This window comes from Polychytrium aggregatum (assembly GCF_025602895.1).
Source record: "Polychytrium aggregatum strain JEL109 chromosome Unknown BJ171scaffold_4, whole genome shotgun sequence".
In the NCBI taxonomy this organism is placed as follows: domain Eukaryota; kingdom Fungi; phylum Chytridiomycota; class Chytridiomycetes; order Polychytriales; genus Polychytrium; species Polychytrium aggregatum.
This window is the reverse complement of record NW_026516206.1, coordinates 223,096-247,844: the sequence shown is the minus strand read 5'-3', so window position 1 is coordinate 247,844 and position 24,749 is coordinate 223,096. Positions and strand designations below refer to the sequence as shown.

Below are 24,749 nucleotides of genomic sequence, written 5' to 3'. Positions count from 1 at the left end.
TTTGCTTGACGCAAGCACAGCACATACTACATGTTCATGGAAACGGCTATATTGTCCCATTTTTTTTCTGAATAAAGTGCAAAGGCGGTTTCCATTTTCTTGTTCTGTGTGTACGGAAAAACCCCTGATGCATAAATGGAGAATCTCTTGCCAATCATGACCATGGTGCTTCCCCGGCTGGGGCCAGAATCCCCCTGACTCTCTTCCCTTTTATTGCATGCATAGAAGACGGCTGAGATTCCCCCCCCCACCATCCCATTCCCGCCGAATCCTCATATGAGGCTTCCGCTCCGCGTCGGCTGGAAATCGAAGGGCCCTGTCACGTCCCAGATTCTCTGCCCATTCATCGAGCCTATTCTCCCCGCCCCTCAGACCCAACGCGTTTTGCAATAGAACACCAGCAGCATGGAAAAGCCCGACTCGGTCGCCGTTCCGATTCCAGACTCGCCGCATCCGAGCACAGGCGGCTCGGCACCCAAATGGTCTCTGCGCTGGCAAGACGTCAACTACTCTGTCCCCGTCAAAATCGGCAAGAAGGTGCACGAGCGCCACATCCTGACAGCCATGTCCGGCGAAGTCAAGAGCGGCGAGGTTGTGGCGATCATGGGTGGATCAGGTAACTCAGAGCCAGCCCAAAGAAAAGAAGAAAAAAAGTGCAAAAACCAGAGCTGAGTGATTTCGTGCATTTGCGTTTTCCCCGGCCGCTTGGACCACCATCCATGTTTTGCGCTGACCATGGCTCTACTGTGCGCAATCCCATCTCCCACCATTTCCCACGCGCTCGATACACGACATTCCCACTCCACCGTCCGGCCACCCCACCCCTACTTTCCAACCAGGCGCCGGCAAGAGCTCGCTCCTCAACGTTCTGGCCGGCCGAATCGCCAACGTCGGCAAGCTGTCGGGAAGCATTCTGGTCAACGGCCGTGAGCGCGAGGCCAAGAAATGGCGAAACATGTGCGCCTATGTCGAGCAGGACGACGTCATGTTCCGTAATCTCACCGTCTACGAGACCATCATGTTTTCCGCGCAGCTGCGGCTCCCGAGAACCTGGACCCACCAGCAGCGGCACGAGCGCGTGATCGCCATTATCCAGGAGCTCGGGCTGCTCAAGTGCAAGGACACCATCATCGGCGACACGATTCGCAGAGGCATCTCGGGCGGCGAGCGCAAGCGTGTCTCGATCGCCATCGAGCTCGTGAACTACCCAAGCATTCTCTTTCTGGACGAGGTGAGGGCCACAAGGTTGTCCCGTCATCAGGTCGCTCGGCGTCGAAAACACAGAGCCGTCCAGCTTATGGCCCATCTTCCCCGTTTCGTTTCCCGGTTCTTGCCCGCCCGCTCGCTTCCAATAGCCCACTTCGGGTCTCGATGCCTTCACGGCCTTCAACATCGTCGAAACAATCAAGAAGCTTGCGACGCAGCACAACTGGCTCGTCGTCATGACCATTCACCAGCCCCGAACGGACATTATGGATCTGCTCGACAAGGTCATTCTCCTCAGTGTCGGCAAGACTCTGTGGATGGGCACGACCGCCGGTGAGCCTTGCCTTCCTTGTGATGGATGATGCCCGTCTCCGGCACCGGCACACTTGAGTATGGTCGGCCTATCTGCTATCTGCTAACCTTGGGCTTTGATTGTAGCTGCCCTGATGCACTTTGATGAACTCGGGTATCACCTCCCCGATAAGACCAATCCTTCGGACTTTTTTATGGACATGTGGGTGGCTGCCCTGTGTTGTGTGGAGTGGCTGTCGCTTGGTACTTGAATGATGTGGCTGACTACTACTAATACTGCTGTTGCTTTCCTTCGTGATTAACAGCATCACCCTTGACCAGCGGACACCAGAGCTCTCGGAGCAGTCCCAGTCCCGCATCGAAAAGTTCCAGCAGGCTTGGGAGACAAGGCGAACCCGCATGAACACCAATGTGCCTTCCGAAGTCGGCATCGAAACTCCCGTCGATCGCTTGCCTCCCAACTGGTTCCGAGAGCTGGGCATCCTGCTTCGCCGCAACCTGCAGGAGGTCTCGCGAGACAAGGCCACTCTCGGAGCCACCTTTGGCCAGGGCATCATCATGATGGTAGGCAATGGCGTGGAGATTGTGGCGTGCATGTCGGCAGTACAGCATTTGTCGCTCTGAGCGACTGTTAACAGGCGGTATCGTTGTTCGTTGCCGCAGCTTTTCATGGGATTCATCTACTTCAAGGTGACACTCGATTCGGCCGGGGCCCAGAACCGCGGCGGTGTGCTGTTCTTCATGTGCATCAACCAGAGTATGTATCGCAGCGCGGGAGGCGGGTCCGTAAGCAACTCGATGCATGGGTTGTTCCCCGTTATCGGGGTTTGGCCTGTCAGCACCTTGGGACAAACCTCGAGTTTATGCTGCTGCTGCTGGTGACCGACGGCAGGTCTGTCTCACCACGACTTATTGTTGTCTCTTGTTTCCGCTTGTTTACTTTGCCAATCTAATCGGTCTGCTCATCCCAAATGGATCCAACCCGCCCACGACTTCCGAACGAACCCTGCTCGATTCATCGCCGCTGACCATACAGCCTTCGGTAAGTGTCGCCATCATCACTAGAGAATGTTTTCCCACGCTTCGGCGCTGATACCGAATGCTGGCTCTCTTGGACAGGTGTGGTGATGCCGAGTCTCCCAAAGTTCATTGAACAGCGAGAGATCATCAAGCGCGAGCGCGCCTCAGGAGCATACAGGGCCAGCGCCGCCTATATCGCCAAGGTCATATCGACCTGGCCGCAGGTGTTTATTGGCGTGCTGATTCTGGCGGTGAGTATCGATCGACAACGAAAGCCTTGGCGGGGACTGACCGTGGTCGAGCAGATGGATACGGCAAGGGAGCCAACCACCACTGACCGCCAACTCCGCATATACCCAATCCAGCTTCCTGTTTACTGGATGGTCGGACTGCAGCCACTGGCAGCCAACTACTTTACGTTTCTCCTGATTCTGGTGGTCCATTCGAATGTCGCCAACGCCCTGGGGCTGATGATGGGTAGCGCCTCACCAAACTTGACTGTCGCCCAGATCATCGGTCCCTTGACGATCACCATCTTTCTCCTCTTTGGCGGTCAACTGCTGAACCTGGATAACGTCCCGGTCGTCTTTCGATGGTGAGTGCGGGGCAGCAGGAGAGGGAGTGTTCAGTGCACTCCAAACCAATCGGGCGAGGCCATCTCGTTCCAGTCTATCTCGCTTCGAGGTAGCTGTGGTTAAGTTGTGCGCTGGTGTACCCTGCTAATAGCCCGCTTTCATTTTGTTACCTAAACCGTGCGACTCTGGCGGGCGCCTTCTCTATCGTGTGGCCATGCGGTTCAAGGATTCAATGGTATGTTCCAGAGTGATTCCTCCTCGCATCCCGCAGTTCCAACTCGAGTCTCGCAGTCAAAGCGAGCTGTTCTCCCGCACATGTGGGGCCGCAGACCGTCCGGGCTCGGGTCTGCCTTCAGTTTGGCTGAGAATCTTCACCACCGCCACCCCAAACAGGATCTCCATCATCTCGTACTCCAACAAGGCCCTGAACCAAAACGAGTTCAGTGGTCTAACCTTCAACATGTGCAGCGCCAATATCACCAATCCAGGGCCCACTTGCTTCACGAGCGGCGACTACATCGTCCAAGACCACAACTTGAACAACCCAGACAAATGGATGTGCATCCTCGCAAACGTCATCATCGGACTGTGCTTTCTGATCCTGGGCTATGCCTTTTTCCAGAGGACCTCGCGGCCGCTCCAGCGCCTGTCGTAAGCCATTCAGCGCTGTGCTTCGATCCATACAGCGTCTGTTCTCCAGATCTGTGCCATTCAGCGGTGGGATTGTCCGTTTGAATAATCAGCCTGCATCGTCGCAAATCCCGAGCGTGGACAGCAAATCCTTCCGCTCGCCTTTCCTTCAATGTTGTCACCCGCACATATGCTTTGAGTTTCGGCTTTCTTTCGGCTTTATTTCGGCTTTATTTCGGCTTTCATGAACATCAACTTTGTTCCTGTTCTCCGCTGCGCGCCTCCCTCCTCATCAGAATTCGAAGCTGCCGGGTGCTTCTAGGCAGTGAAAACATCAAAACTTTGCTCTTTATTGCACGATCAGGAAATACATGGCATTCACATCCTCGCGGAACCGTGTGCGACTCAGATCTTGCTCAAGCGTTCGGTGATATCGTCGATGGCCTCCGCGTCAGCTTCGGCAGCGGCATGACCGGTCTCGTCGGCGTGTGCTTCGACAGTGGTCTCGTTGCGAGCGCCGCTGCCTTCACCAGGCACGGGCTGCGCCGCCGGACGATCCGAGGCAGGTGCGGCGGAGACAGCATGTTGCGCGGAGAGCGCCTCGAGAGCCTTGTGCTCGCGCTCGACCAGCTCCAAAAGCTCGTCTTTCCAGCCAAGCAGCTCGGCTAGACGCAAAACACCCTCGTCGCAGCTGCCGAGGAACAGCGCATCCCGGTGGTATTCTTGCTTGTCGTGCTCAAAGTCGAACCCAAAGACTTTGTGTCCGAAGCTTCCGACTTCTTCGCGGTTGATCAGGAGCCGGGGCACCTTGTCGTCGACGCCGTCGATCAGACGTGCAAAGGGATACACCTTCAGCGAGGTGCCGATGACGATCAGCAGATCGCACTTGGGAAAGTCGATGGGAACAAGCTTTCCGTAGCGGTCGGGGAGGCTCTCGCCGAAAAAGACAATGTCGGGCTTGACAAGACCGCCGCAGCCGTTGTTGGTGCATCTGGGAATGCCATCGGCGATGATTTGGTCATACACCTGCAGGCGAGAGCGGGTAGCATGCAGGAGACCCCGGTGTTAGCTCTGCCTCAGGCTCGACGAACAGCCCCGCCGGCGGAGAATGCAGACGACATGCCATATATCCGGTCACCCATTATGCACGCATGTTCAGGTCAGCGGTTGGTGTTGAAAGAGACAGCCACCCAAGCACACCACTCACCCATTCCTTCGAATAAGTTGCACCACAGGGAGGCTGAAAGTGGCCTGGAATCAGCCGGGGATCTTCATCATCCGAGTCGCCCGATTCGCCGCCGGCCTCGCCGGGCGGCTTTGGGACGGGATCGGCCGTCTTCAGAAGCTTGCCGACGCAACGAGCTGTGCCAAAGGATCCATGGGCCTCGACAAGCAGCTCAGGGTCGATGCCGGCGATGCGCTCGAGGGTGTCGATGTTCTGGGTGTAGTTGCGGAGGAGGAGCTGCTTCTGGGCAAGCAGGCGGATAAAGTAGTGGCCGACCGTGGGCTTGAACAGACTCGGATAGAGCTCCTTTGAAAGCGCATAGAATGCCTCGGGCCGTTTGTGGAAGTACTTGATATCGAAGACGGCGGTCGGATAGGGCAGGTTGTATTTCTGGCGGTGGGCAGTTGACATGGGAGAGGAGTGGGTTCAGCACCAGCGGCGACGGAGAAAGCGTCGGATATAGAATGGCGCATATCGGCAGTACAGCAGACAGAGGGGCTGATAGGGGGATGGCCCTGTGGTGAGTGCCACTCATACATACCTGCAGGTTGTCGTAGAGACCGGTGCCAGGAGTTCGAAAATCTGCCGGGCAGGTGGCAACGGGCCTGTTAGGCCACGAGCGATAGCGAAGCAACAGGTGGTGTCCAGCTGATTGTGGGGAGAACAGCGGGCGAACCTGGGATGCCTGCAGCTGTGGAGATGCCAGCGCCCGTCATGACGATGATGTTCCTGGGCTGCTGCTCTGCGATAAAGCTGGCGATGCTCTCGATGGAGGCATCCTGGAGGATGGCAGGGTCGATCTGCTGCTGCTGCTCGGGGTTGGTGCTCTCAGTGGCGCTCATTGTTTTGCTGGTTGACTGCGACACCCAAGCGATCGGAGAGAGGAGCACCGGCTATTTAAGTCTGGCGGAATGCGTAGCTGCAGACGAGCCCAGACCTTGGACTCTGAGCAGATCGGCGCTGGGAGGAATGCGGTGGCTGGTCAAGCGCGGTGATTCTGTGACTCGCCGCTGCGCCACTGCACCAGAGAAGGCCATGGGCTGTCATGGACGGCGAAGGACCATTAGCGAAGGACCGTCGGCGAAGGCCACCGGGCCGCAGACGGTGGCGAGTCGGTACGGAAGATTGTGGATGCAGACGGAGATGACCATTGCTTCCGCGACCGACAGCGGCTTCTGTGGGCGAATCCAAGGAAGCGCAAGGACGAGCGCCTCACGATGATGGCAGGCGCCAGCAGCGATATCTGTGTGCCATGCATTCACTTGGCAGTGCTGCGATGGAGAGGGCGGACGCGACCGGAGGGAGATACGGAAGGGTCTGGGGTGGCAGAGCGCCGTCACCACCCGCTCGATATCCCGGACGCCGGTGGAAGACGCTCGGATGTGGCCATGCCTGTTGGCAGGAGGGCGCTTTCTCCAACGGCAAAGTTCGGCAAGGACAAAGTGGGAGATGTATTCAGCAACGAGTACGGTCGAGGTTTGTGGTCTGACCTACGAATCGTATCCGCAACCACTGAGACGAGGGTCCTGAGTCTCAGGGACAGGGTACTCGACTGCGACAGGTCGACGGCTAGCCGCTCCGAGCATTGGCGATGCGGCTGCTCCCTGTGCAGAATGCGTCTGTGTTGCTGTCCAACTTGGGCGTCTGGTTATTCACAGAGACAAACATGCAGACGGGGTGCGAATCTCTCAGCAGATCGATTCTCCGCCCGGATAGCTACAGATTCAGACCCAGGACGAGCCAGGCTGCACTCCTCGCCATTCAGCGCGGATCCCTGTCTTGTTCGCTACCGACATCGACGGCGAACGAAGCCGCTACAACTTGAGCAGCTCTGAGACATCCTGGACGGACAGCTGCAGTCCTCGCTTGATCTCAACAGACCGCGCTTTCATCTCGGCCAGCCCTTGCTTGATGCGTTCGAGCGACGCCTGAGTGTGCTCCAGGGCTGGGTCGAGAGAGGCCGTCTGACGGCTGACCTTGGCCAGCTCCTCGGACGCACCCGAGGAGACAATGGCGAAACGCGGCAGGACCGCTGCGACAGTGATAAGGTCTTTGGCGCGCTCTTGGAGCTGCTGCTTGGAGGACAGCAGAAAGTCGGCTGCGGGCTGGGCCGATGCAGCCGAGGAGGCCGTGATGGTTGTTGAGCGGAGCGGCGAGGCGATGGAGATTCTGCGGGCAGCCCTCTGGGCACCAGGAACATAGCCGGAGGATAGATCCATGTCGCAGACGCAGTGACTTGGCTTGTAATGGTGCAATGGATGCAATGGATGCGGTGGTGCGATGGATGCAATGGTGCGATGGATGCGATGGATGCAATGGATGCGATGGATGCAATGGATGTGGTGTTTGCTTGATGGCCAAGAGCGAGGACTGCCCCTGCTTCTCTGCGTCTTCTCGGTGTCTTCTCGGCGAGATCGCGCCTGGATCACGTGTCACGCGTGGCTGTTGTGCGCCGTGGTGCCGTGGCGGTGCAGATGGCTTCTGTGCGACTTTGCGCCACACGTGCGGCACACACGTGGTGCATTTGCGCACCGCGACCGCGTCGCATCCCAGGGTGCGATTTGCATTGCGGCTCGTGCTGGATTTTGCACTGTTTTGCACTGTTTTGCACTGAATATTGCACTGAACATTGCACTGCAATTTGAGCTCCATTTCCCACAGCGACTCTCGCTGTCCCCCCTGCACCCCAGACAGCAGCCGCACATCCCATAGTTGTCTGCATTGTGGCAATGGGCGCTTGCACTGCCGCTGTTTGCGCGAAGCAACCAACCACGCCCGCGTCGTGGCTTGCGCGTCCCCCGTGCGCCACATCGATCCCAGCCGCCGGTCCACAAATTCCTTGCCCCTCCCACACCTTCCGTGCTTCGCCAAACATCGTTCCTGCATCGCCAACTCCCCCTTGACCCTTGGCTTTCTGCTGGCCAGCGCATCGCTCTTCTCTGCTGTTCTTCACCCCGCCATGGTCAAGCTCTCAGTTTCATTGCTGGCAGCCAGCCTCTGCGCCCTGGTCCAGGCAGGCGCTCCTCTGGAGCCCCAGGACGGCCGACTCTTCCTCAGCGCCTGGTATGCTCGTTCTCGCTGTCCCGGCTTGCTGTCCCGGTCGCATGCCTGTCTGTTCCTGTGCAGTCTTACTGCTGATTGGGCAACCTCCCAGAGACATTCCCAGTAGCGCTTCGCTTTCGATAGGGCCGTCTGGCCGTTCGCCCGATTCCTGAACAGGTCCGTCTGTGTCCCTGTGCCTAACCTTCGGTTCGCTCCAGGCTCGATACCTCCAATGGTCCCTACGGCTCGGACTCGCCCGTGTCCTTCAACTCCCGCCTTGGTGTCAACGCCGGTGCCTTCCACGATGCCCAGAACATGCCCGTCACCGTTGATCCGTTCGGCACCCGCCAGACCGGCAACCTGACCTCGATCGAGCTCACCAAGACCGATGCCATCTTCTACCTCACCGTCTACCCGAACTTCAGCACCATGACCAACGCCGATATCCTCGACCTGGCCTACCAGGCCGGAAACATCACCACCCTGAGCAACCGCCGTCTTTTGATTCGCTTCGGGCCCGAGATGAACGGTGAGTCGTTGATCGCCCCGAGCGCAGAGCGGCTCCCAGGACATCTGGTGACGCCAATTTCGCCATGTACTCGGTCGGATTGGGTTGGCTTCGGCGACCCCAAATCAGGGCTGACTCTTGGGACCGGTTGCTGTTTGCCGTCTGCAGAGTGCCCAGGGCTCTGACATCCCAAGTCGCTATTCACGGCTCTCCTGCAGGCAACTGGATGCAGTACGGCCAGCAGCCCACCCTGTATCGACAGCAGTGGATCCAGGTCTACAACGCCGTCAAGGCCAAAGCTCCCTCTGCGGCCTTCATGTGGGCGCCCAACCTCAGCGCCGGCTACCCGTGAGTATCCTCATTCGCACCAATGGCACTTTTTCTCGCTGCGCTTGTTCCAGCTACTTCGATAAGCCACATGTTGCGTGCAGCCCATTGCAATCCGCTCACTCGATACTACCACCCCCCCCTCCGCAGCTACACTATCGTTGCAAACCTCAGTGCGGCCGACTTGAAGCTGATGGACACCAACGGCGACGGTGTTGTCAACTCCAGCGATGATCCGTACGGACCCTACTATCCCGGCGACGAGTACGTCGACTGGGTCGGCATGTCGATCTATTGGAAGGGCCCGGCGTCCACCTGGCCCTTCGAGACCAATATGCTCTGCGTCGGCAACTATCTCATCCAGATCCTCAACGGCGGTGGAACGGAGGGCGGCAATCCCAGTTATCCCTTCTACAACACCTATGCTTCCGGCAAAAACAAGCCCATGGCCATTTCCGAGACTGCCGCGGCCATCCATCTCATCGGCAACGGTGTCCCGCTCTCCCCTGGCCCCGGTCAGCTGGCTGTGCAGCAGTCGTACTGGGCCGAGTACATGACCAACAGCACCTTCCTGGACCTTTTCCCCAAGATCAAGCTCCTCAATCTCTTCGAGTTCAAGAAGAACGGTAAGCTCTCTTGTACCTGCGAGCCTCGACTTGTCGTGACCCTTATCAGAGGCAGCGTCGGGTCTATGCATGTTTGGCTCTAATTTGAGTCACTAACGCATCCATCGCTCTGACGTGCTTATACCGCAGAGACCGAGACTTCTGGAACCCAGCAGGTCACTGTGCTGCGAGACTTTCGCCAAACCATCAACACCACTGTCCTGTCTGCCTTCAAATCCGACCTTTCCAAGGTTTCGAGCCGCTACATCTGGGCCAACTCTTCGAGCACAACCACTCCGCCCTCGAGCACCGGCTCCAGCGGCTCCAGCGGCTCTGCTTACGTCTCCATCGCTGTTGTAGCTCTTGCCATGGCTCTCTCCCTCGGAGCCCTCATCTGAGCACACATATATGTGGCTTTAGTTACTCTAGCAGCTCTAGATGCTCTCCCGCGCCATCGACTTGTGTTTGGTCCTTAAAGCAGTGATCTACTCGTCCCATTCTTCACCTTCCAACCTTTGTATGGCCATTTGTCTTTGGTCGTGGGCCTGTTTACCAATCGCTTTCGGTATCTTGTCAATGTCGGATCTGTCGCAGCCTCGTTTCACTCAAGTCTATATTGAAATCGATCGCCCAATAGACAATCCTTGCTCCTCTCCCCCCAAATCGGTTTCGATCTCGTCCCACCCCAAGATGGCGCTTGCTACAGCCCAGTGTGGCTGCACAGCAATCTCGGCAAAGTCCCAGACACCCAGATACCCAGAGCTTTCCAAGCAACCGGCACTCTCGAGATAGCAACAAAATGATTCATGTATGAAAGCGTGAGACTGTTATGCGAGCGGCGCGATATTGATTGAGACAAACATGCATGTGTCGAATCGGCAAAGAATGGCTGTTTTGCGGGACTATCACAAAGAAAAGTGCAAAGTATCCATTTCCTCAACAAGACCGTCTCAGCCAGCCACGAGCCCAGGCAGGCTGTGTATTCCCCGGAGGGTGGGCTCTCGTGATCGACAGCGCTGTGAACGTACCAGAGGGATATCTATCGATGGATGGAGCGTGATGTTGCTCGTTGCCGTCTATTCTGGCTCCAAACGCTTGCAGAGATCCACGGATCCCACTTCCAGGCGAGCTTGGCTGCCCGCGACGGATGGAGACTACTCTCGAGGAGGCTCCCCTGACTCGCCGAGGTCATCCGCGGAGGCAACGGCATCGGTCTGTAATGCCTCCTCGGGCTGGGTGGTGGCCTCTGTGCTGTTTTGATGTTCGTCTTGATCAGGCGATGGCTCGAGATCAACTGGCTCTGGAGCCTCGCTCAAGGCCGCGGCGACATCGGCCGGGTTGTTGCCTGAACTGCTCTCGTCGTGCCCTTGGGTATCGCTCTCGTGCGGTTGGTCGTGGGTCAGTTCCCTATTTGGGCCCGGTGCTTGGGTTTGTTCACCAGCCTCGTCTTGCGTTTGAGCCTCATGCTGGGATGGCACAATGGATTCAGACGGCTCCACGGGCTCAGAGGACTCAGCAGGCTCTGGCTCTTCATACTCCGCTGCCCCGGGCTGTTCGATAGGCACTTGTTCGGCAGGTTCAGATGGCTCCGCCGCTTCGGTTGACTGAGGCGCTTCAGCTGATTCCGCTGGTTCGACTTGTGTGGTTGGCTCATCGGGTGATTCGGCGATACTAGTTTCAGTCGGCTCAGCCTCGACAGCAACCGGCTCGACAGCAACCGGCTCGACAGCAACCGGCTCGACAGCAAGATCTGCAGCAGGCTCAACGCCAGCTTCGGTCACGGTCTCGTTGGTCTCGTTCGCGGAGCCATCAACGAGGGCTTCGTCCAGATATTGTTGAACGTCCGCCTGCTCGCCCTGGGCAGTCTCCTCGACAAGCTCCCGGGCCTGAGCATCTGTATCATTTTGCACTTCGGCCGCCGGCTCTACAGAGCTCTCGTCTTGTCCAAGCTCTATGCCAGCCGACTGCTCTGGTTCGGCAGCTGGGTCTGCACCGACCGCTGGCTCGACTTGTACGGCTTGCTCATCCTGGGCAATCGGGACCTCTTCCGCAGCTGCCGCAGTCTCAACTGACTCATCTGTACCAGGCTCTTGGCCAGCTGAGCCTGTCAAATCTTCGGCGGCTTCGGCAGCAGCATTCACCTGGTGCACTTCAGACTCGGTCTCGACTTCAAAAGGCTGCTCGTGTGGTGCTTCAGTGCTCTCTGGTGCTGGATCGCTCGGGTCGACGGTATTGTCCGATTCGTTCACATCCTCGTGCGTGACTTGTGCCGAAGCAAGCTCAGCGGACACATGCTCGGTGTTGGTATCTGCATCAACCTCTGCAGCGGGGTCTTGATTTTGGTCGGGCTCATCGTAGCTCACACTTTCGCCGCCGGTACCAATCTGAGACGGGTCCACCATTGATTCTGTAGCAGTGGTGTCTTTATCGATCGGCTCGTCGTGTTGCATTGGCGCTTCCAGAGCTTTGTCGGCAGGAGCCGTTTCTTGGTCGTTACGGGCTTGTTCCACAATGGGAGAATCGCTGATGTGACTTGAAGCTGCCTTGACGTCGGCACCGGAGGCTGGCTTGTGGTGTGCTGGCTCCGTGTCCAAGAGTTCGGATCCGTCGCCGTGTGCATTTTCAGGTTCATTTGCAAGTTCAGAATCATGAGCAGGCTCAGCACCATACACATGTTCAACACCCGTACTGATGGCGTGAGGCTCGGATGCACCACTCTCGCCCTCCCGCGCTTCTGTGTGGTCTGGATCGGACCCGTCGTGGACCACCACGGGCTCGACAACCGCCTGCTCTGGCTCTATATCCGTAGTCTCGTATGGGTTCTCCGAGACAGACGTCTGAGTTGCTTCGCCCACAGCATGCTCATGCTCGTGCTCATGTTCGTGCTCGAGCTTGTCCTGATCGGCGGCGGCGCTCTGTGGGGCCTGTGACTCGACTTCATGGTACTCTTCGTGGTATGGCTTGGTTTGCTGATACTCGGAATGGTCTTGGTCTCCGTGCTGGTCGAGATTGCGTTGGTCTTCTTGTTGGTTGGAGTCGTCCAGCGCCACAGGCGGGCCGTCCGGCTGGTGTGCATCGTTGTGAATATCGTACAATGCATACTCGTCGTGGTGTTCATTCCGAGGCAAAGTCTCTCCAGCCGCAACTTGGTGCTCCAGTGGCTCGGCATGCGACGGCGCCAGCTCTGGTTGAGGCTGTGCTGTCGATTCGCCTGGCTGTGCTGCCGATTCGCCTGGCTGTGCTGGCATCGGACTGGCTTCGTCATGATGCTCCTCTGGGGCTGGGTACGGCTCTGGCGTCTCATAACGATCTTCGTGCTGCTGCGATGCGTAAAAGTGCTCGTCGTGATAGTCCGCCTCGCTGTAGCTGTCTGGGAGCGGGGTATACCCGTCTTCGTGATAGTCGTGGCCATGTTCGGCTGCCCGAGCTTCAAATCCGTGCGGGTCCGCGTCGGAATGGACGGACTGGATCGGCGGCAGCACCGCCGGAGAGAGCGAGTGGTCCGAGGCGTTCGACTCGGATCGCTCCGAGTACTCCTCTAGCGGCCCCTTGCCACCGCTCTTGGAGGGTCGGGTGATGGGCCGTCCGTTGGCATAGGCTCCGTTTCCTTTGCGGTGGAACTGCATTCCACGGGTGATGCCGCGCAGTTTCGGCGGCACGGGGCACTGGTATGCATTGCTTTCGTCCACAAGCTGGCGATATGTGCCCGGATACTGGGCAATGTTGAGGAGGTAGCCAAGGTTCTTGTGCCGCTGGGCCAGCCACTCAAGTCGGTTGTAGTAGGGAGCCTTCTCCTCGAGGCGCTGCAGGATGGTCTGTTGATCGGGATGGGACGGTTCCGGACGAGTGAGAAAGGCGGCGGAACCGAGTCAAGTGGATACAGCAGGGCTCGAAGGTGTGCGAGTTCCAGAGCCGCGCATGCTTCTCGACCACATCGGATCCCGTCCACCACAGACCCGCGGCGGCATCTGTACCCAGCAGCTGCGAGCCACTCACCAGGTTTTCAACCGCAATCTGCATCATATCCCGGCGGCGCTTCGGGGCATGCAGCGACCCTTCTCCTGGCGGGCCCTGTCCACCAGGACAAGGGGCGGTCGAATATCGCCGAGATGCGTCCAGGCCCGAGACCTCTGATGGGTTGACCATCTGGAAGGCAATCCGGTCGAGCAGATTGTGGTTTTTGCGCTCAATGTCGTGCAATCTCTCTGTGTTCAGTCGAAAGAAACGCCGGTGATTAGAGTTATGGGCCAGGTCGGCTGCGGGTTGGGTCGGTGGCGAAGGCCGAAAACAGTGGCTGCACTGATGCGCTGCGACCGTGGGAACAGCAGGCCGTTTGCTCCGAAACAAGCTTAACCGCCATGGCGACTGGGGCCCATCTTCCCGATGGGTTGGCACAGACCCGAGCTCCTTCAGCCCAGCGCTGCTACTGCTGCATATCCTCGAGCGCTGCGTCGCTCAAGCCATCGGCCCTCACCTTCCTGGATCTGGAGGCGCTTGAGTCTCATCTCCAGATGCGGATACACCTTGGGCGGGGCATTGTCAATCGTGGGCCGGGCGTGCCGCAGTTTGGCGAGGTGAAGGTCTCTGGCGGCCCGGTCCCATCGCTTGGCAAGAAGTTTGTTGCAGGTTGGGTGGAACGGAACGTAGTGGCGATACTCGAGCGTCGAGCTGCTCGGGGAGAGATGCTTGTGGGCCGGAGCGCCGATGAGATTACCAAAGCTCTCGACAATCTCGCCCTTGAGATGCTTGTTGGTGCGCATCCTCTGGATTGGCGGACGGTTGGCCAGGAACGAAGCAGTGTCGCCCACTGAGCCACCCTTGGCAGCGCCAGCAGCAGCGCCGTCAGCAGCAGTACCGCCAGCAGCCCTGGTAGCCGCAGCCCCGCTAGCGGCCTTTGGAGAGACATATGCACCCGGATGATTCCTGGGGCTTTTGGTCACCGGTGCGGTTTCGCTCGGAGGCTTAGCCGATGGGCGAAGCGGCGGGAGCTGTTCGATCGAAGTCATCAAGCTGGATTACTTGGCTTCCGGAGAGATGAGTTGCTCCTGGGACCAGACAGGCACTCGCTTGGTAGCGTCGGCGGGGTCTGTTGTCGGGGGGGGGGAGGGCAGATTCAGAGTCCGGGATGTGCGGCGATAGATGACAAGGGCGAAGGAGAGTGCAGCAATAGGGACTGAGGCGATGGCCGTGTGCCATAGGACGAGTGCTGCTTATATCCCAACGGCAACGGAGAATTCCCTCTCCTCTCTCTCTCCTCGGCCAGAGTCTGCAGAGCGACACTATGCGCATGTGGCCGACGGGCGAACCTGGCTGTCCGCCACATTGCCTCTCGGTCCTGCGCTTGCTCGATCCCTCTCGTACTTGCTATTTTGGCTTTTGTCAATCTTGCCATCACGTCACCGCTGGGTCAATCAGCCGACGTCGTCGGTCGATACGCTGGCATCTGCGGCTGCCCAATCAACGCTGTCTGTAGCATGCACAGTAATGTGTGTGAGTCTCGGCAGTGTTCACACACCTCCGATGCTGGTCTGGAGCGCAGCGAGTGAGCTCCGCACATGAGTTACACTTTATTCAGAAAAAAACGGGACAATATAGCCGTTTCCATGAACAGGTAGTATGTGCTGTGCTTGCGTCAAGCAAAGCCACAAGAAATAAAACAGATCACTTTGGCAGCCTCCGAGTGAAGACCGCCGGTCGCTCTCCGATCTCCACAATCGACCTGCATACTGTGATCATGTTGCGCGCCGCATTGACTTGGCGATTCCACATCGTCCAGTAGCTGAAACTGCAGTATCGCAGCACAGCGATGCATGGGTGTATCCAGGTCCCAGAAAAAAAGCAGCAGTCCTGGCACAAAACAGAGTGCCCTGTTTCGCTGTAAAATGTGCACGCTGGTTTCTGATCTTTGCATGGACGCAGATTACAGGCAATCCAATAAAAAACGGGACACCCGGGATTTTGACCATTCATCGAATATTTTGTTACCCAATGTTATCGCGCGCTGGCCATGACCATTCGCCACACATCCGACTTTCGCACCGCCGCATTGCGATGCTACGCCCTCATCCATAGCCTGCGTAAGGTCGCCTCCATATTCAATGTGTCCAAAAGCACCATCCATCGATGGCACCGAGGATGCAAGCTGGATGACCCATCCCGGGTCCCAGCTCGCAGATCCACTTTCTTCGAGCAGGCATGTCCAGTCATTCGCACCCTGATTGAACAGGACCCGTTCCAGACAGGTCCTGTGTTGCGGTGCAAGCTCGAGTCCATCCTCCAGAGGAAAGTATCACTCTCACTCTGCCACACTGCCATCCACCGAGCAGGTCTCTCACACAAGAGGGCAACACACCTCTACAAGTCCAAGCGACTGGATGAGCGGGTGGCACAGTTCAGGGACCAGGTCCGCTCCATCGACCCACGACGATTCGTTTTTGTCGATGAGACAGGGTTCAGGAGATCCATTTTCCCTCTCTACGGATACTCACCGAAGGGTGCTCCGCTTCGCCAGCGCAATCACATGAAGCACAAGTCTGTCTCGGCTGCATTTGCCATCAACCACTCTGGTGTGCTGCATCGCATGTACATCCCCACATCATTCAAGACACACTCGATGGTCGAGTTCTTTGAGCGAGCGAGCTTCCCAGACGACTCTGTGATTGTGATGGACAATGTCAGCATGCACAAGACACGGGCTGTCCTGGACTGCATCGAGCGCCGAGGATGGTCAGTGATCTTCACCCCACCTGCCTCGCCCGACTTCAATCCCATCGAGAACTTCTTTGGGGTTGAGTCCCCACCGATTTGGGGTTGAGTTCCTCCAATTTGGGGTTGAGCTCCCCAATCACGCCGCCATTTTCACGCTCAAATCCCTGGCTTGAACCTCTCGGCGATTTTTGAACAGGTCGCTTCCCCAACCAGCCCGCAAAGACGGGCTCCTGCTCTCGGGTATAAATGTCCCACCTTCGTCCTGCTGCTTTCTTCCATCATCTCGCCTTGATCGGATCATCGCGCTATTGTACGATAAAGAAAGTCTCTGCTCTGACCAGTACCACTGGCAGGCATCCAGCATCCTCTGCCCCCATGCCTCCGAAGCGTAAGGGTACCGGTGATGGCCAGCCTCGGCCACCCAGGCCCAAGAAAGCCAAGTCACAGTCGGAGCCTGTCTCTGGTTCGTATTCTGACCCCACGCATGCTTGGTCGTCTGTTGCTCCGTCGCTCACCACCACTGCTTCTGCAGATCCAATGGATGTCGATCCCACCGAGCCTGGTCCCTCATCTGGTCCCTCATCTGGTCCCATCAAGCGATGTCGCCAGTGCGACGGTACCGACCACGAGCGAAGCAACACTAGCAAATGTCCCAAATACCGGCCCCTCAAGAGTTCTGTCGTCCCACTCGTGGATGGAAGGTCATCCGCCCCTCAGTTCAGCTGCTTCAAGCAGACCATGGATGGCTGTTGTCTCAATCCCGCTCTCCGCGACAAGATCCAGGCCACCGTCGAGGCCATGACCCAGATCCAGTTCGAGGCATCCAGGCTGCTCAACCTGCACATCCTCCGGTGCATCGAGCAGGATCTTCCCGTCCCCGTCATCTCCAAGTCCACACCTGCTTTCATCCGCCAATGCTTCACGATCGTCCAGGCCGGTGCCCTCTCCCCGACCGGGGACACCAAGAAATACAACGAGCATCTGGTCGCTTCCTTTCGCGACTACCAGACCACTCGGCACGCAGACCTGCCTCCGGCCCCTCGTCTGCCTGATGGTGCTCACAGTCAGCTTCTCACACTGGCTGTCAATGCCTATGCCACCAACTGCACCACCCACCTCGACCTGGCCTACTGGCGACTCCTTCGCCGCTTCTGTGCTGCCGTCTTCCCAGCCAACAAGCATAAGCACGAAGCCATCGAGGCCTGTCTCGAGCTCTTCGAGAAACCAGGGCAGACTCCACCCAAGGCCGATATCGAGTTCCTCTATCCAGACTTTGGCCACGTCCTGGACGAGTTTCGGTACAGCAACGACCAGGACCGCTTCCGGGCCCTCCATCGCCTCTCACACCATGTGAGAATCCTCGCCCGAGACAAGATGGTCGACAATGTCCACAAGTGGATCGACTCCGACATGCCCGCCCTCCGAGTCACCGAGCTGCAGCGCCAGGCAAGCTGGACGAGCTCACTGCCCGAGGCATTCCCTCCGACGACAAGAGGTTCACCACGGCCAAGTCTGAGCTCGGCACCACCAAGTCCAAGATCAACAGGCTGGCATCCAGACTCAAGTGGGCACTCAAGCAGCTCGCTCTGGACACTCCTCCGGCCGTATGCACGATGGTCCCTCTCTGTACTGCAAGGGCCAAGTATGTCAAGATCGACACGGTCACTCTTTGGCAACTCCTGGGTCCAAAGAAGCGCCTTGGATTCACCAGGGACAAGCTCAAGGAAGAAGGTGAGGACGGTGTCAACAACCAGGATCGTCTCTGGCGCAGTTGCTTCAAGCTGCGTAGTTCCCTCTTCCGTGACCGGGATATCAATCACAAGCTGTTCAACTACGAGATCAGCACCGATGGCATTGGATGCACCATCGGTCTCGTCAAGTTTCTGCCTCGAACCGATCGCACCGAGACCATTGAGCCTCCTCCGACTGCCGAGCAGCGTATCCAGGCCCACATCGGCGACCCAGACCCCGATCGCACCACTTGGATTGGCATCGATCCTGGAGTCGGCTCCATCTTCACGGCGGTCATCCAAGCACCGGGCCACCAAGACGAGGTGGTCTCATTCTCCAATGGCCACTACCAGCAAATGTGTGGCCATACGTCCAACACCAAGTGGCACAACACCATGAAGTATCGACTCGGCATCGAGACCTGGATGTCGACCACCCCCTCGCCCAAGGTGCAGTCCTCGGAGGCCTTCAAGGTCCATCTCACCCATGTCCTGCGACCGGAGCTACGAGTGCAGCTCGACTTCCACCTTGGCAAGAAGGCCCGTCACCATCGCTTCACGGGCCACAAGAGGCGCCAAGTGGCCGTCGACAGGATGTGCAAGGCCGTCCTGAAGCACGCCCCGATACGGACCGATGTGGTGATCGCCTTTGGCAATGCGCCATGGCGACAGGGCAAGGGCTATGCATCCAGCCCTTGGAGGCAGCGATTTGCTCGGTACTTTGAGCAGTTCGAGCACCACCGACGCCGTCCCAATCACCATCATGGAAGCGTCAAGGTGGCCTCGACGAACGAGTTCAACACCTCGCAAGTGTGCTCCAAGTGCCTGGAGCCAGTTCGGTTGGAAGGACTCGATGCGCCCAGTGTTGCGAATTCCCACTTTGTCAGGAGCTGCAAGAATCCCAGCTGCCGGACAGTGTGGAATCGCGACGTCAATGCGGCGCGCAACATGATCGCAGTGTGCAGGTCGATTGTGGAGACCGGAGAGCGACCGGCGGTCTTCACTCGGAGGCTGCCAAAGTGATCTGTTTTATTTCTTGTGGCTTTGCTTGACGCAAGCACAGCACATACTACATGTTCATGGAAACGGCTATATTGTCCCGTTTTTTTCTGAATAAAGTGTAAGGCGATCCAATAACAGTGTACAAGCGATTGACCAAGGCCAGTGGACGCCCCATTCTGGATCCTGAGCGCACGCTGGTCCGGCCAGTATGTCCACCGGCACCATCTGTCGCCAGAGCCCAGTGAGATACGCAGAGATGCTATCCACACGAACTCGCCATCGACTATGGATTGGCTTGGAGGTATATTTGCTTGTCGGCGAGTCAGGAGTGTGCGGGTCATGATGGTCGTTGGTGTCGCTTCATCTGAGCAGGCAGCGGTGTCACGGTTCCGGCGGGGAGCTGATTAAGCTTGGCGACGAGCTCAGGGATGAGCTTCTCATGGTCTCTATTGATGAATGTGATTGCCCAGCCGAGTTTATCTTTGCTTGGTCGGCAGCGCCGGATTTGATGGATGTAGCTTGCAACTGCAGGGCCATCATGGTTTGTTTGGGTCAGTACATTGCGTAGCAGATGTGGTGGTGCTTTCGCTCAAGGTACCTCCAAGAAGCAGCCACTCCTGGTGCACTGGGCCTTACCTGAGAGTGCCATATCGTAGTTGAGCACCTATTCCACAATACAAGAGCGCATATCGGGTAGTGAGTATCGCGGTTGTACCTGTCGACACACACGCTTACTACCCCGTGAGATAGAAACGATGCTTCTCCACCATACTCAGCGTCACCGACGTGCCAAGGCGAGCAGCAGACTCACCAGATCGGCCTCCACGGCGATGCTGCGTGCCATCACTCCGGTCGCCACGCACACCGAGATCCCGTGCTGCCCCTCCGTGAACTGTTCCAGGGCTGTTTCTCGCTCCCGGCTGGTCTTCTCGCCGTGGAGCACAACGGCCTTGAGGGTGGACTGCGTTTTGATGCACTTGGCGAGCATCTCGGCGCCGATTCTGCACTCCACAAAGACCAAGAGTCGCTGCTGCTGCGGACGAAAGTACTTTGTGTCTGTGACGATGGAGATGAGTTGCTTCGGCTTCGATGGGGTCTCAACCCACAGAAACGTGTGCTTCACGCTCTCGGGGATATCGGGTACTATCTCATGCGACGCTGCAACTTTGGCGCCTTCATTCTGAATAGTCGGCAACTGCGCGCCAAGGTGGATCCAGAGGGTATGTGTCTCAGTGGCGTGGGATTTGGCCATGCCGGCCTTGGGTTTCTTGCCAGGGCCAGGCTTGATGCAGAGGTCAAGGACCCCCGGCGATGCCATCGACGCACACCAGACTCGGATGCGCTTGGATCCTGGAAGCAGCTTGCGAACCGTCGACATTTGCTCTTTGGTGCTGCCCTCGATCATGCCTTCCGTGCCGTCGACAACCATGAACGCAAGGCTTTCAAAGTAAGGTTTGCCCGAGTCCGATGCAAGCAGCGATGCCAGCCTTCCTGGAGTTGCGATGGCGATCTGAATACCTTGTTCGAGGCGGTGCAGCTGATTCGGCAGCGGGCAGCCTCCTGCCAGCAGGACGGTCTTGAGACGCTCGATTCCGCTTGCCAGCGCCTTGATGCGATCCTCGATTTGGACGCAGTGTTCTCGTGTCGGCGCCATTATGAGGACATAGGGACCCTTCTGGTGTTGGGGTATTGGCGACTTGGCTGCAGAGAGGTACGTCGAGATGGCAGCGCAGAAGGAGATGGCCGGAATGATATAGCATAGACTACGATCTCCGTCGTTCGGGGCTGTCAGGAGCACGTCTAATCCGTCCATGATCGAGGGAATCGCCATCCTCTGGGTCGGGCCTGGTCGTCTCAGACCAGCGAGAGCCATGTTGCTCAGTAGCTTTGCTGGCAAGGCAGGGGCCTGACTGAACTCTGCGATTGGCAGTGGGAGCGGCTCTGTTCCCTCATATGCTACAGTTATCCCGGATGGCTCGACCAGCGCTGCGATCTGTGTCCATGGAGCAGTTCGAGCAGGACCGCCCCGGGACTGTCGCATCAGCCGAAGCAGGTGCGAGCGGTTGACTCTCAGCTCAGGCGACGGAGGAGGGAGCGGGGGCTCTCTCCATCGGCGCACGGGTGGTGTCGGCGGTTTGCGGCTCTGTCCGGGCGCTTCAGAGCGATGGGCTGTAATCGTCCGGAGATACTGTTCAAGATCGGCAGCCTTGCATTCCAGCGAGCAAACATCGTGGTCGGTGACATCGCATATATATGCGCCGTACCGGCCGCAGACGCAGCAGAGCGGATCGCCCGGCTGCGGCCATGGCTGCTGATACGAAAATAGGGCCACGGGATCGATTTCGGCATCTGCGTCGATGCCAGCGAGCTGAGGAGCATCCGTTGGGGGCATCTCTGGATTGGAAACGATAGGCCTGATGTTGAAGCACCTCAGATCCAGGGCTGGGTCCGACTCAGCAGGAATGCGATGCTGCCCATCGGGGCTGTGGAGGACGACGCTTTGAGCAACGCCGTCGTGGGTGCTGGCATCCGCAGGAGTCGATATCGGTTCGATCGACAACAGGCTCGCTGCGAGTGATTTGAGGCGCTTGGGCCCGGGAGGCGAGCCTGTCTCGGGCCGCTTGGCCGGTATCGTCTGCTCGTGTTGGTCCGTTATGGCTGCCGGGATGCGATGCAATGTTGATATCGCCGACGACAAAGTATGCCAAGGCGAGGCGAGCGATGGCGAGATCGACGACAGAGAGCATCGGCCCGCGCGGATCCCTTGTGCTTCCAGATCCGCAATTCAAGCAGGAAAAAAAAAAAAATTGACCCGCTTTCCCATCGCAATCCCAAGCCCTGCAGCTCCAGGCCGAATCGCCTTCGGGCATCCCTCGTCAGCACCCCTGTCCTCCGCTGGCTGTGCTGTCTGTCTTCTGTCGCCCCCTCCGTTGCAAGCGAACCATGTCTGGACTGGCCCTGCGACAGCTCTGGTCGGGAGCGGCCAGAGCTCGGTCGATTGCCCCGTCGCTGCCCTCCCCTTCACAATGGCCCGGCCGCTGGCATCCCGGCACTCGCTCAGGACCGTCGAGGACCTTTGCCCAGAGTGCCGCCGGGTCTTCCCAAGCCCGAAAGCCGCAGGGCATGTCACTGCGGGTGGCTTCGCTGCTGACCATTGGTGCCGGCGCCCTGGGATACTACGTCTACGATCCCGTCGGATGCCAGCACGCAGCAATCGCGGTCCTGAGATCCTACCGCACCGCTGCCTCGGTCATCTCCATCGTCTGGGACTACAAATCGACGCTGTCCAAGGACAAGCAGCCCGAGGTTATCGGCTGGGATGCATATTCCGACCTCAAGTCGCAGGTCCACCAGCGCTCGGCCGAGAAGCTCCTAGCGCTGTGCCGGCTCCAGGGAGGCACCTACATCAAACTGGTAAGTCCCGTCGCCTGCGGATCCTTGGGAAGAGATTATGCACGAATCTGTCTGAACCTACATGCCGACAATGCCGATGCAATACCGATGCAATACCGACCCAACACCGATGCAGTGCCGATGCTGTCGTTGTGGACGGCAAACTTGCTGCTCACTCCCGGCCCTGCGATTCGCATGTCCCATGGCTCCAGGGTCAACACATCTCGGCTCTGGTCTTTCTGCTGCCGTCCGAGTACACCGAGACCATGAAGCCATTGCAGGACCAGTGCCCGCCATCGTCCATCGAGGAAATCGACGCCATGCTCAAGCAGGACCTGGGCTCCTCGATTGCGGACCTCTTTGAGGAGTTTGACCCCAAGCCTCTCGGCGTGGCCTCGCTCGCCCAGGTCCACAAGGCCAGGCTCAGATCCAACGGTCGCGAGGTGGCCGTCAAGCTGCAGCATCCATCGCTCGACGAGTTTGTCAACATCGACATCCAGGGCGTCGCTGGCATCGTCAGGTAAGCTATCACAGTGGTTGGGGCAGGGGCGGCTTGATGTTTGGCACATCTGGTTCGGCCAACGACTCTGCTCGCCTTGGTTCAGCCCGGCCGGCCTGCGGATCTGCACAGGGATGCTGCTTTCTTGCTGGTCCGCCGATCGATACCATTGACGCTAGGTCGTCCACGCATCCCGCATGGCCGTTTCTCCTCTGCTCTTGCTCACAACGGGCTTTGCTCGTGTTCTCTCGTCACCTGCGTTGCGGGACTGCTCTGGCCGTGCATCCGTTACTTGCTTGCACAGTTGGATCAAGTATGCTTTCCCTGAGTTTGAATTCGACTGGCTCGCGACAGAGATGAAGCTGTCGCTGCCCAAGGAGCTCGACTTCAAGCATGAAATGGAAAACTCGGTCCAGGTCGCCAAGAACTTTGCAAACGAGCCCATCCTCATGATCCCGGAGGTGTACTGGGCGAGCCGTCGGGTGCTCATCATGGAGTGTGAGTCCAGCCGTCATGGCTCGTGGGTCGGCATGTTGAGCAGCAGCTTGCGCAGGGTCCCCTGTACTGAGACACTGGCGGCACTCGTTTTCAGTCGCCCAGGGCTCCCGCATCGACGATCTCAAGTACATGAACCAGCACAACATCAACCCCGTGCGTGTGTCCGCGGCCCTGACCCGGCTGTACTCGGAAATGATATTTATGCACGGGTAGGTTCATGGCCGTGTACATGTCGCTTGCTCGTTGGGTCGGGCTCTCCTGCTCGATGATGTCCAGCTCCTACTTATGCCTCGATCCATCCATGCCAGATTTGTCCACTGCGATCCTCATCCGTAAGCGAAACTGTGCGACTGCAGTGGTGGGGATGAGGCTGTGACGATGAGAAGAACGACGGCACAAGCGACAACATGGACAATGCCATGGGCACCGGTAGCGTCGAGCAGTCTTGCCGACACTGCGCCCGTGGGTAGTGCTAATGCGAGCCATGTCTAATGCTTTCTTCAGCGGAAACCTCTTTGTGCGTCCAAAGTCTGCCACCCGGCGCACCTGGCTTTCGTTCTTTGCCCGAACCCCTCATAATCCTGAAAACTTTGAGATCGTCCTGTGTAAGTGCTGCACATGCTTTGTGATGCTCCTCGAAGGTCGGGCTTGAGCACAGCTCTCCGGCCCTGCCCTGTGCTTGCGAGCGACCCAAGGCTATACTGGGGACGCCAACCTTCTGACGCCGTACCGACTCCTCTCGTTGGCTCCTTTACTCGTTCCCAGTGGACCACGGTCTCTACCGCACCCTTTCCCGCGAATTCCGACTCGACTATGCCCATCTTTGGGCGGCCTGCATCCGAGGCGACGAGCACGCGATCGAGGAGTATTCGTACAAGATCTTCACGAAGTACGACCGCCATGTTACCGAGCGAGCCGACGGAGACATCACCCACCACCGGCTGTTCGCCTCGATGCTGACCGGACGCACCTGGGATGTCATCTCGGGCAGCGGGACTGGGCTAGCCACGGTGCGCACTCGCGGGGAGGTCAACCGCATCCAAAACAACGCCAGCTCTGGCCGGTTCTACATCGCCCTGGCCGAGATTCTGGCCAAGCTTCCCAGAGAGATGCTGCTGCTGCTCAAGACGAACGATCTCTTGCGATCCGTCGACGAGGCTCTCGGCGTGACGGGCTCGGATCAGGAGCACATGATGCGCATGGTCTCTGTCATGGGCTGGTACTGCGCTCTCACCATCCATATCAACACCGTTGCCGAGATCTTGGCCGGAAGAGGCTGGGCGGCGGCTTCTGAAACGGATCAGACCCCGCTGGCTCACGGCTTGACTCTGCAGTCACTCAGCATGTGGGCGGATCTCCTGAAGAGCCCACGCTACATTGATTCGCTAGCCAGCTTTTGGGCTGTCGGGTTCAAGATGCTGCTGTTGGATCTTCTGGTTGTTGTTCCCTTTTGGCACTAAATATGCTGT

At 58.2% G+C, this 24,749-nt stretch overlaps 6 protein-coding genes across 6 annotated transcripts; 3 read left to right on the top strand and 3 right to left on the bottom strand.

The window, feature by feature from the left end:
* Positions 1 to 564: 564 nt before the first annotated feature.
* BJ171DRAFT_561159 (ABC-2 type transporter-domain-containing protein) lies at positions 565 to 3,791 on the top strand (the record flags this gene model as incomplete). Its single annotated transcript, XM_053113226.1, has 11 exons — positions 565 to 616; positions 840 to 1,231; positions 1,356 to 1,539; positions 1,645 to 1,720; positions 1,824 to 2,082; positions 2,182 to 2,275; positions 2,555 to 2,560; positions 2,638 to 2,789; positions 2,904 to 3,133; positions 3,340 to 3,348; positions 3,507 to 3,791. 11 exons carry the CDS (start codon positions 565 to 567, stop codon positions 3,766 to 3,768), a joined length of 1,716 nt encoding a protein of 571 aa, XP_052970567.1. The 3' UTR covers positions 3,769 to 3,791.
* Positions 3,792 to 4,023: 232 nt separating this feature from the next.
* BJ171DRAFT_489057 (DHS-like NAD/FAD-binding domain-containing protein) lies at positions 4,024 to 5,923 on the bottom strand. Its single transcript, XM_053109440.1, has 4 exons — positions 5,645 to 5,923; positions 5,510 to 5,550; positions 4,951 to 5,358; positions 4,024 to 4,769 (listed from the first exon to the last, which is right to left on the bottom strand). The coding sequence occupies exons 1-4, from the start codon at positions 5,808 to 5,810 to the stop codon at positions 4,149 to 4,151; spliced, it is 1,236 nt and encodes a 411-aa protein (XP_052970566.1). The 5' UTR covers positions 5,811 to 5,923; the 3' UTR covers positions 4,024 to 4,148.
* A 1,930-nt stretch (positions 5,924 to 7,853) lies between these two features.
* On the top strand, positions 7,854 to 10,082 carry BJ171DRAFT_208607 (glycoside hydrolase superfamily). The gene is made up of 5 exons (XM_053106335.1): positions 7,854 to 8,031; positions 8,229 to 8,539; positions 8,737 to 8,866; positions 8,996 to 9,471; positions 9,601 to 10,082. Exons 1-5 carry the CDS (start codon positions 7,928 to 7,930, stop codon positions 9,846 to 9,848), a joined length of 1,269 nt encoding a protein of 422 aa, XP_052970565.1. The 5' UTR covers positions 7,854 to 7,927; the 3' UTR covers positions 9,849 to 10,082.
* Positions 10,083 to 10,604: 522 nt separating this feature from the next.
* BJ171DRAFT_565028 (uncharacterized protein) lies at positions 10,605 to 14,456 on the bottom strand (the record flags this gene model as incomplete). The annotated part of the gene is made up of 3 exons (XM_053113327.1): positions 10,605 to 13,265; positions 13,447 to 13,655; positions 13,925 to 14,456. The coding sequence occupies 3 exons, from the start codon at positions 14,454 to 14,456 to the stop codon at positions 10,605 to 10,607; spliced, it is 3,402 nt and encodes a 1,133-aa protein (XP_052970564.1).
* A 4,493-nt stretch (positions 14,457 to 18,949) lies between these two features.
* BJ171DRAFT_489010 (P-loop containing nucleoside triphosphate hydrolase protein) lies at positions 18,950 to 21,661 on the bottom strand. The gene is made up of 3 exons (XM_053109439.1): positions 19,702 to 21,661; positions 19,527 to 19,554; positions 18,950 to 19,415 (listed from the first exon to the last, which is right to left on the bottom strand). The coding sequence occupies exons 1-3, from the start codon at positions 21,280 to 21,282 to the stop codon at positions 19,228 to 19,230; spliced, it is 1,797 nt and encodes a 598-aa protein (XP_052970563.1). The 5' UTR covers positions 21,283 to 21,661; the 3' UTR covers positions 18,950 to 19,227.
* Positions 21,662 to 22,013: 352 nt separating this feature from the next.
* On the top strand, positions 22,014 to 24,740 carry BJ171DRAFT_577578 (ABC1 family-domain-containing protein; the record flags this gene model as incomplete). Its single annotated transcript, XM_053113825.1, has 7 exons — positions 22,014 to 22,304; positions 22,496 to 22,803; positions 23,087 to 23,280; positions 23,375 to 23,489; positions 23,589 to 23,612; positions 23,785 to 23,885; positions 24,046 to 24,740. The coding sequence occupies 7 exons, from the start codon at positions 22,014 to 22,016 to the stop codon at positions 24,738 to 24,740; spliced, it is 1,728 nt and encodes a 575-aa protein (XP_052970562.1).
* Between the last annotated feature and the right edge of the window lie 9 nt (positions 24,741 to 24,749).